General features: G+C 40.5%; 1 protein-coding gene across 1 annotated transcript in view; it reads right to left on the reverse strand.

Annotated features, from left to right (window-relative positions):
• The window catches only part of LOC116701484 (adhesion G protein-coupled receptor B1), a 22,047-nt gene extending 17,459 nt beyond the window's left edge, over positions 1–4,588 (reverse strand). The window contains exons 1-2 of the mRNA XM_032535212.1: positions 4,038–4,588; positions 150–968 (exon numbers count right to left, since the gene is read on the reverse strand). Of these exons, the coding sequence (XP_032391103.1) occupies positions 150–852 (703 nt within the window). The 5' untranslated portion in view covers positions 853–968; positions 4,038–4,588. The remainder of the gene's footprint in view (positions 1–149; positions 969–4,037) is intronic.
• Between the last annotated feature and the right edge of the window lie 6,980 nt (positions 4,589–11,568).

An 11,568-nucleotide genomic window follows, 5' to 3' on the forward strand; every position in this document is an offset into this window, starting at 1 on the left:
CTAATACAGAGGCAATTACTGTATTTTTTGTTCTTTTGAGGCAAGATGTTTAGATAGACTTCCTGAGATTTTGGTTTTCTTTCACTTTCTTTCACATTTTAAAAAGTTTAGTCCCAAGGTAAATTAAACCAAACATGTTAGAAACTTACTGATAATCTCAGTATCTTGTCCGTTGTCTCCGGGAACAGGGAGACATTTCTCAACGTAGACACCGCCTCTGTAGCAGCTTCCTGGCTTCCTCTTTGGGGCCTCCCAGCACTGGCAGGGTGTGTTCATGATGCCACAGGGATAATCATGGGTGCTACTGGACAGACACTTCTCCAGCCACTGGCACAGCATCTGGCAGGCAGGCATGCTTGGGTTCCTCTTCCCCACGACCAGAAACTCAGCCTTGAACTCACTGACATCATCCTGTTCCTCCAACATCTCCACGCCGTTACTCGCGGCCACCTTGCGGATCTGCAAGAACTGCTTGCTGGACTCTAGGTAGGTAACAGTGGTTGATGCGTCGCACAGCCTGACAACCTCGTCAAAGCTCTCCATGCCCAGATAGGTGCGGGAGGTCTCGATGAAGGAGTCAAACTGGAAGGTCTTGATCTGGCGGGGCACGCAGGAGTCGGTTGGCTTGGTGATTTTCATGTAGACGTTGTAGCGGCGAGGATCAGGGTTCTGCAGGGTCCAGGAGCATGGCGTGGAGTGCAGGGTGGTAGTAGAGGAGAATACACCAAAGAAGCGACTCTGTTCCAGGGTGGCACAGGTGGCGGAGGCTGGGCCGGAAGGAGTGCAGGAGGTCAAACCAAAGAAGAGCAGTACCAGGGCCACACAGGGGCCGGTAAGAGCTGACCACGCCATCGGGTTGGCTTAGATGGATGTGGTTCTTGTTTCTGTGGTTGCTGGTTTGACCAGGTTTTTTTCTTTGACTGCTTTGTTGCAAGTTACTGCACTTGTTTCAGATCTTTTGATGTTATCTATGAAACCAGGAAGAATGGGGAATGAAAAAGAGAAGAAAAATCTGTCAGAATGCTCCAGCATCTAAATAATCAGAACCAAACACCCCACATCAGTATGCAGGTTAAAAGGCCTTCTCCAAATGAAATGAATTTTTTTATAATATTCATCAGATGCATTTTAATTGGACCCATTGTCCAACTGATATTTATGCGTCAGGGATTTGACTCTGATCAGTATCATAGTGTTTTGGGGCAGATTCAATGATCTAAAATGTCCAGTTCTTTGGGACATAATTGCTCCGGCACTGCAATTACAGTCCTTCACAGCAGGCTGGTATCTCTTTCCTCCCACACACTGCACTGCGAATTATGTGCGTCAGTCTGACGTCCATAGAAGCATTGCCCCTGGCAACCACAGACGCCTATTAGTTCCATTATTTATGCAATGCACTCCTACTATTAAGTGGTAAACAAGAGAAATGGTTACTCGGTGTGCATGTCAAAGTGTGATTACACACCGTGCTGTGAAACATTGCATTTGGGATATTTCTTGCATTGCATACCAGAGCATGGAACAAAATTAAATATGCATATAGAGTAAATAAATGACCCTTGCATTATAATATAAATGCATGCAGTGTAATGTAGATGCATCACTAAAATCTACTCAAATAATGCATTTTTATGTTACTCTGCAGAAGGGCTACGTGCATTCAAATTAAGCATTTTCACTTGCAAACATGCTTTATGCAGACATCATGTAATTTGACTTTTGCCAGTGATTAACCCTCTCTGGAGAAAGAGTGCAGCGTCAATATCAAGGTCTCTGTACCAGATTTGAATGGCTGAAATAATGGCAGATGCTCCTTGGAGCATGGGCAAGAGGAGGAAACATTGTTGCTCAGCAACATCTTTCACACACACATTTAGGGTTATTGTTCTGCCTTCTTATGTTTTTCGTCTTATTGTTTCCTTTGTCACTGATTGTCAATGGAACAGACGGAGGGCATCATGATGTCTGTATAAATGCATGTTTTTCCTGTGTGTGACCAAGGGGTTAACAATAGAGAAGGGGCATTGCAGAGACACAGCAGTCCAATTGATGCCTACAGCGACTTTCACGTTTAGACGCACCTGCACTTTTCAGACTCATATGCATAATTACCGTCCTCACATCTCTCCCTCCTTTCCTGCCTCACTCCAACCCTCCCTCGCTCCTTCTCTCTGTGAGCAACACAGCAAAGACCTCTGCTTTGTGTAGGTGGGTGTCTCACTCTCGCCCCCCCCCCCCCCCCCCCCCCCCCCCCCCCCCCCCCCAACAACCGGAAGCTCCATGAATGGGCATTTTATGAGGCACACAGTGAAAAGAAATAGGTCCAGCTGTCGTAGGAGAACTCTGTTTCTGTGTTGCTCTTTTCAATTCACATCTCTCACTTTTTCCTCCCTCCCAACCTTTCTATCCTTTTCTCTTGATTGTCCATTTGCTGTCGTCAACAACATTTTTGCAAAGCAGGCGACCTAAAAAGTGGGCTGCGTGTTGCATGGAGACATGATTTATTTTTTGCAGATCAGTGTGAAAAAACATTAAAGAGCTGCAAAATGACTATCCGCGACATGCTGTTTATGCTGCCGTGTTCAGTATTGGAAGTAGCCTGTCTCACCAGATACACAAGTCATATTAGGTGTAAGAGAACCAAGACTACTTTGTAAATAAGAAATATGCAAACATTTGATGAGATGTGACATTTTCACAGGCTGCAGATGACTGTCTGCAGATGCAATGTGCATGACTAAGCCAGATCGCTGAACTGAAGTTAAAATAAATTAAGACAAATTACTATTTGTATGATGCATTTGTATGATCCTTCACCTGTAAGGTGATTGCATCATAGCATCATCATCATCATCATCAATCATTGTAAATTGGGACAATTAAGGTTTTCTTTCAGAATGACTTATTCCCATTCAGTGATAACTTTTTGCTTCATTTATGCAATGAGTGCAATAGATAGACAGGTAACCACAATTTCCTGACCTCACTCTTTTCTTTGCAAGGTCCTCTTTTTTGCTGAAGCAAAGAAAAGAAAATGCAATTTGGAAGCCTTTACAGGTCATCCTTCATCCACAAATTGTTCACGCTTTCTCTTTTGCTGTGCCAGGTGCAGATACTTGCACATGAGAGCATTAAAATATGACCACTTCTTGGTAGCTTTGCTGCAAATCCATGTGACAGCAAAAAACAACAAGCAGCAAAACTAAACAAATCACTGCAGATTGCTGACGACTCCCTGCATCTTTGGAGAATGTTTAAAGAATGTGTCTTTGTTCAGATTCACAAGGATGTTATTACAAAGGCATTTCAGTGATTTGGTCACTTTTGTGGTAAATTCTATGATGCTGGAGTATTTTCTTTTTTAAAGGACAGTGAAACAAGCAGAACAAATGAAGTCCTGTCTGCTAACTGATTGCTGTGCACATTTGTGAAAAAAGCATAATCATTTGAAAGCAGATAGCAGACCTGAGACTTTATGGATTTTCATTGTGCAGCTCTTAATAATATTGCAACATCTTCCACAATCCCGCCCCAATCTATAATCATCTATGTTATCTGAACGATATAAGAAAATCAGAAAGTTGTAGCCAGAAACCTGTTGCTACAGTCTAACTTTCTGCTGTTGAACTATACTATCAGATCGTTCCCGCCCAGCATCACCACTATAGTACTAAAGTGATGGTAGATAAGCGCCAATATGGTGCTATAACTGTCAATCAAATCAGAACAATCTGGAAGGAAACAGACATTAAGGCGATCAGCTGCTTAAATATGTGCAAACAGAAATGCAATAGATGCACGTTGCTTTAGCAGAGCAGAAGCCGTCAAGAGTTTCAGCACCACGGACAGCGATAGACAAGTTAAAACAGACAAATCTGCTGAAACAAACTCAGAAGCAACATTCATACACACAACTCGTGACTTTATTACTTCCAATGTTCTGTCAATAAACACAACATATAAACCCGTTTTCACAAAAAACAGACATTTAAAGTTGAAAGCTAAGTAATAAAATACTTGTCGTCTTTCCTTACCTTGAAATCGTTTCTTGGAAGGCTTTTCAGTGGCTCTCTATCCGGTCGCTCCAGTGTGTCAGAGCAGGCTCGGGCAGCAGCTGCTGAGTGTGTTCTCAAAAGTCTGACTCGACTCGAGTCTTCAGATCTGGACCAAACTTTCGCAGTGTTTGAAGCCGCTGAAAGGATGCGGCAGGTCCAAGCCTGACCCTAGACGGGCCGTCCCAAGTTTCAGTGCAGTCCACTCTCACAAGCAAAGAAAAAAAGTGACTCTAACCAAACTCCAAAGAGTTTACTACCAACTTTGTTTAGCTGCTATATCCAGAGAAACTGGTGTATAGCGGAGTGACAAATTGGTTGTATCGGAGCTCCAGCAGACAGTCCGTAAAACCAAACGTTGTGGTCTTGCTTGTCTTTTCTCTCTGAGCTCCAGGATAAATGTTGGTACTTCTACTCCCGGCTTCGGAGTCTTCTTGCTTGTGGTCTTTGCGCTGCAAGTGGGTCCAGTCTCAGTGAAGCTTGTGGCCTCCTCTTGGAGGTATATATCCAACCCCGCCCCCCCTGCTCCAAGTTGGAGTCAGTGCGTGGATGGCGTACTAAAGTGAATGAGACAGCACCAAGACGGAGGGGAGTGTGCGGGGGAGAAGTGTTTGTGTGCGCGCGCGCGTGTACGTGTGAGAGTGACTGTGTCAGCGCACAGAGGAGGGAGGAACTTTGAATGTGAAAAGGGGAGGGATCTGTGCATGGAGACAGAGACAAATGATAATGAACACCAAACTACGCAGATATCAACGTAGAGCCAAAGGTACCGGAAGGAGGATCAACGGAATCGGTGTGCACATGTAATGGATATTCATTGTCTGAACCCCAATGTGAGATTCACAGTTTGCGAACATTGAAAAGAAAGGTTTAGTTATAGCAACGTAGTGATATACTAATCATGAAATCATCATGTGATCATGCTCTGATATGCTTATTTAACTCATTTGTTGAATAAAAAGCAATATGTTTTTAAAGGCTACAATTAAAGACAATGTGCGGGCTACCTTGCCAGTTTATTAAGGGATTTTCTCCTCTCGTCTTTTTCTTGTCTTTTTAGTGTTCATTAAAAAGGTAATTGGAGTCATTGAATGGTCATGTGCGGTACTTTGTTAACTCAGCTTTGCAGTAAGCTTTTCCGGCGGCAGTCATGGTCCGGCGGCTGTCATAGTGACAGTATCCAATTAACAGTGGAGTTGAGGAGCAGACAGTGCAGTATTGAAGGAGAAGAAACACACCCTCTCTGGCTGTCTGTCCCCCCCTCCCTCCCTCGTTTTCTCTCAAAACACACACACACACACACACACACACACACACACACACACACACACACACACACACACACACACACACACACACACACACACACGTGGCCACAGGAATAAGGCATCCACCTCCCATACAATCTCTCTCTCTCTCTCTGTGGGGATGTGGGCGGATCTGGGTAGTTCTTAGTGTGAAAGGGATAACCTAACGTGGGTGTCTGCCTGTTGATGTAATGCTGGCTCGTTTCCTCTTCTAACCAACATGACAGAGAGAGAGAGAGAGAGATACCATTTCAGAATTAATAACTGTCCTAAAACAACATGAGTCAGGGAGTGTAAAACAGAGGAGCTTAGGAGTTATTACCAGTCATTTCCCTTCCTCATTTCTGTCCCCCAGTGTCTTTAAAACTGAGTCCGTTGGGAATGAGGAGTCATGCTGTGCTGGCATTATATTTTTTTATGCTTTTTAATGCAAGATACAAAATAATTTTCTCCTCATCTGCCTTTTACCTGGTACATTTAAAGTGATGTAATAGCACAGATTTAGAACATGTATTTGTCCAGGGCCAGGGCTTACTCTACTTACTTTACCTAATAGCGTAGTGGTTACTGTGAGCTGTAGGGCTGGAAATTTGTCTGTGTACGTAGTCTGGGAAATATGCCATATTTTCAGCACATGAACCAAATTTGGACACAATTCACAGTTTCAGGTTTCCACTAAAAAACTTTTGAACTCTATCAACTTACAGTAACTTATACACATATTATTTATTATTTAAAAAAGTTTGGGAAAAGTACTTGAAATGGCAAAGGCTGTAACAATAATTTGGGGACTTGGCAGTTGTATTAAGTGCCCTTAAGATTTTTCACAAGGTCAGTCAAGGGGATGTCAACTTAAGCTCTTTTAAGTTCTTCTGAAACTGACCCTTTCCTCTACTTTATATCATTGTAAATTGATTATGTATGGGATACGGACTTTTGGTCAGACATAAAATTAATTAGTCAGTTTTAATATGTCATCTTAGGCTCTGGAAAATTGTGATCATAGTCTAAACAATGAATTGAGCCCTAATGGTGTTATCTTATTTAAATCTATGTTGGTTTGCAAACCACTTTTGTTTTTAGAATCACATCACACAAAATGTTATTATGATCACTTAATAACCAACATACTTTACATACTTACATACAACAACCACTGACTTACTCATCGAAACTGTCACTTAAAAAAAACACATCAATAAAAAAAACTATTTTAAAAATCTTCTATTTTACTTAATGTCAATACAAGTGCAAAAAATGTATTCTGTCTTGTCCCCTTATTGGCTTCCTTACAGTGTGGGAATTTGAGCGGGTAGACAGCCAAACCAAATCCCTTCAGTGAGTTACACTGTTATGACTTTTGAGAACAGTTGCATGAAAATTGCATTTGTTGTTTGGATTGGAGTCAACAAGTAGCCGTATGATGTTGGCACCCTGAGAAAAAAAGAACAGCATCAATATTACTTTACACTAGAGCCCGACTGATATGTTGGCGGGCCGATGTTATTGGCCGATATTTCCCAAATATTGGTATCGGCATATATAATATATATGTATAAATACTTTTTTTTTTAAATATTCATTCATCAGAATCATTTATAAAGACAAATAAATGATTCTGATAAATTAATATTTAAGTTTTTGTATATTTTGTCCACCAGAGGGCACTCTACAGCGTCCCTGGCAACAGGAAATTATTTTATTTCGTTATTGTGTTTTTGTTCAAAGGACTTTAAGTTTCATATCTTAAGTTTATATTTTTTATACATTTTGTTTATCATAACTTTACTACATTTGTGACAATAAAACCAATTATTATCATATTATTTTAGTGAAAACTCAAACATAACTGCAAATAAGCGATATTAGGGTAATCTGTTTTGTTACACGTTTGTGGATTTTTTTATATAATGTATATCGACTGATATATTGGGGTATCAGATTTTTTATTTAACCAATATTTTGTATCATATCGGCCTTAACAATCCTTTATCGGTCGGGCTCTACTTTAAACATGTGTACAGCCTCAGCGTAAACTTTCACTATAAAATAACTGCACTGCAACACAAGTGCTGCTTGTTACACATAATGACCTGATCCCACACATTGTACTCTCGCATATACTGTAGATTATATCCATTAAAATCCATTATTACACTTATATGTACACTACATCTAAATCACAGATACATACCGTAATTACAATCCTTCCCAGTTCAGTCTAACCCTGCCTGGTTTTATTTGATATTAGCCATAAATGTACACATTAACCTCTGTGTTAGTGAGGTGGATGTCATTTATAATCTGGTAAGAGATCACCCTCATAAACTGGTTCAAGCGACTAATAATATGTCTGTAGCAGGTTTATTCCTTGTGATTAAAGTCACAAACTAGCAGGCATCCTATGTTGCCCAAGAAGAAATTTTTAAATTATTATAAGCTCACATTTCATTCCTTACTTCTTCTGTTGTTAGAGCAGAAAGCTTCTCAATGGATGTACCTAATTTATGTCCAACTGTGCAATCAGATGAGCTTATAGATGCTCAGCATGTGAGAAGCTGTGGACATGTCGACCTGAACGATGTACAAGAACTCTCCATTCTTATGCATTTTTAATGAGGATGGCTGTCACAGGGAACAGGAGAAATACTGAGATCTGACAATAAACTGATGTTTGTTAGGATAAACTTGACAAACAGTGGTCAGTCTGGTGGAAAGTCTCTTGGCAGTCTGTGAAAATGAGGCAACCAACAGACTTTGATTACTGTGTAGTGCTAAAAAACAATATTTATTTAACCACCAACTGGTGAACTACAGCCAGAGCTACAAGTGTGAACCCTTGTGCATGCATGGAGCTAAGGTGGGTGTACTTAACAAATATACATCATGTGCTAATAAACAATCTATCACTAAACAACCGACAACCAAGTTGTTGCACCTGCTCGTTTGAACCTTGAATGCCTTCTGGTTTGTCAGAGCTCATTTAAGAGGGAGGCGTGGGCCGTTGAAGGCACAGTTACATAAACAAATGCCCATATAAGTGAATGTGTGAGAAAAAAAAAAAGTTTCGAGGAATTACCACTGCACCGCTCGCCTCCACACTAACAGGTGCCAGGACAGCTCATTCACTACTCAAGTATTTTGGAGGCAGGATGCAGCACTCATGAACCCAGAAAAAGGAAAATCCCCACATATTGCTGAATAACAGAATGTAGTCCTCTCACTGAGATGGGAGAGTTTCATGGATTGTTTAAATTTGGTGTAAAAGCTGCAACAGGCCACATTTACTACTAATTATATAACGGTGACTATGAAAAGTATTTGATTCTCTTTCATATCAGTTATTCTTTGACATTGTGCCCGTATTGTACGGTCTGTGACTCCTTCAGAGCGTGTTGTGCTTTAGTTACATCAAAATAAGTATTACCATTTCTCATTCTTGCTTCACCTTCATGGACCATGTTTGTTGCAGCTATGATGGTATCTGGACCTTAGATGGTGCTGTTTTAGATACTTTATGCTTCCTGAAGTAATAAGGCTGCAGTGGGTTGTGCCTGTGAAATGCACAACCAAAGAGGGTTTCTTGATCAGAAAGAGAATATATGTCATATGTCAACAATTCATCAATAAATAAATATATAATCACAGTTACAAAAACAAGTAAAAACACACAGTTGGCTGTTCCCATCCATGTACACAGCGTGTAAAGTATGGAGGAGAACACTGAAATACTGAGATGTACTGATTCACTTTTACTTGCAGAATCAGGAGTGTATGCTATTTGCATATAGAATAGTGAGATGGTAATTGATGGAACATTTTGACCAAAAGTGTTGCACAGTCTGATGAATGCATTTGTTAAAGAGCACTTTAAGCAGTCTCTCTGCTACACTTTGGGGAAATACAAAGAGACGTAAAGAGGCTTAAGCCTCAAGGTTGACGCCTAGTGTGATGTAACTGATGATCAGGCTGGTCTGTACTTATGTTCCCATCTGACACTCATTAGTTGTCACCTTTGTGTTTGCTGGTGTAGCAATGTGTGCATATTCTACATACAGATGCTTGTATAACCTAGTCATCTGTGCCAGTGTGTCGAATATCTGTGATGTACTGCACAAGAAGCAGATTGTTGAAAATCAAACTGAATGAAATGCTACTCAAATTGTTTGTTTCATATTGGTAATCTGCAGGAAAGAGGAATAGTCACAGGAAGAGGGATTCAGAGATTGCAATGATTTTTGAAAACCCATTTTCTATGTTCGTTGTTTCAATTCTGTCACTGTGGATCTCTTTCTTTTCAACAGTAAAAAAGAGACTAAGAGCAGACACAGCAGAGGTGAAAAAGGGCCAGGTTGGTGCTTGTTGAAAAACCAATTACCAAGACCTGAGCCTGCAAATCACTACTTACAAACAAGGCAGCGCTCCACTCTGTTTCAGTCCAGTCCTGTTGTTTGCATTTAAGAAAAGATGAGCTTCTGCAGTTTATCTTTTCTCAAATGCGTCTGAGTCTCTTGGAAGAGGTGAAGAACATCTATCTAGGATTAAAAAAAAGGGCTCGGTACAGTTAAACAGTTATTGTGAAACAAATAAGGAACAAATCAAATCACTGTTTAATGAATATTTAAAAAGCAGTTCCTGAAATCCTCCAAATTAAGAACCATATACAGAACGTACTTAAGAGCAGACTTTATACGTATTGTTTATGGTACATAGCATTAATTAACCCCGGCTTCCCCATTATGCACAAATAAAATAAATACACATTTTTTACACCCCTTAAAGAAAAGTTAATCCAACATTAACCCATCCATATTCTGTGTTTCACGTGTTTTTGTGTATATATGTGGTTGAATGTTAAATACTTGCCAAGATGTCATAGCAACCATTTAAGATAAAGTGTAAAACATTAGACAAAAACAGAAGTTTTGGGTGGGTGTTTGCAGGCGTGGGAGATGCTGTAGTCCTTCGACCGCTTTGCTTGGCACCGATTTAAAATGCCATTGATGCATCATTAACTTTTGAAACTGAATTTAAGTTATTGTGCATGTGTTGCAGGTTCATGAGTCTTACTGAGAGTACATACTGCCCTGTCCCCTTACTCCAGGATAATAGTTCTCCTGAAAACAAAGAAAAGAGCATACTGTGAAGAAAAGTCAACCAATTGCATCACAGTTTTACTTCCACGTACAAACACAAGGACTGTACAAGACAGAATCAAATGCACAGTGCATTCACAAATACAAGATAAAGACTTTTTTTAGCTATGGGAACAAAATGGGACCGCTTAATAACTGAAGATGAGCGAGAGAGAGAGATAGAGAGTACAGAGAATATCTTCTGAAGTCTCTTGAAATTATATTATAACACATTTAACCCAGTAAAGCCAGTCGTAGACTTGCCATGTTTTCCTCTTCCGTTCTTGCAGTTGTGTGAGCTCTTCATATACTGATTGACAAGGAGAAGAAATCTGATGTGTGAGGCCAGTCTTTTAGCCATACTTCACTCTTTCTAGCAATCATACTTTAACTTTTTCAATTGACTGAAGCCTGCCAAGTTGCTGCAACACTCGACTGGATGCACATCCTTGCTATCTATTTTGTCTGTCAGCGCTTTTTTCAAAGATAAGGTTGCTTTTGCCAGTGAGTTTAGATTGGTGGCTTACAAATTAGTAGCAGTATATTAACGTAATTTCTAGGAGACAGAGGCGCAGCGTCTTAAGCATTAAAACATTTGAAAGGTTTTTAAGACACTGAGATGGGGTCTCACTCTTGTAATCGGTGTCCCACAGTGCTCATCAGCTGGTCATAAACTCTGCCACTGTCTCCGATTCCCATTTAATGCTGCCTTTACTGAATGTCCTGTATGCCAGTTCAATCGTTGTGGCAATCAATACGGACACACAGCTGAAAAAGCCTTAAAATGCTGCCATTTGAGGTGATTGATTTTCTCTAATGCAACATCCAGCAGAGCTCACCCGAACCCGTTGACTTTTTCTCAAGCAGGAATGGCCTTTCACATACGGTAGTCAAACTGAGGTAGACAGACCAGGTGTAGTTCATGCTACAAATGTTGATTTTGCAAAGAAAAACAGAGCAAGACTGGGCTGCAGACCTATGCTTCATATTGGATTGTTCGCCAAGAACACAAAAAAACATTTTAGTCCAGTGAAGGCTTCCCTGCTGTTCATCACTTTCAGCAACAACAGC

The sequence above is a fragment of the Etheostoma spectabile genome, chromosome 14 (genome assembly GCF_008692095.1).
Source record: "Etheostoma spectabile isolate EspeVRDwgs_2016 chromosome 14, UIUC_Espe_1.0, whole genome shotgun sequence".
Taxonomy (NCBI): Eukaryota; Metazoa; Chordata; class Actinopteri; order Perciformes; family Percidae; genus Etheostoma; species Etheostoma spectabile.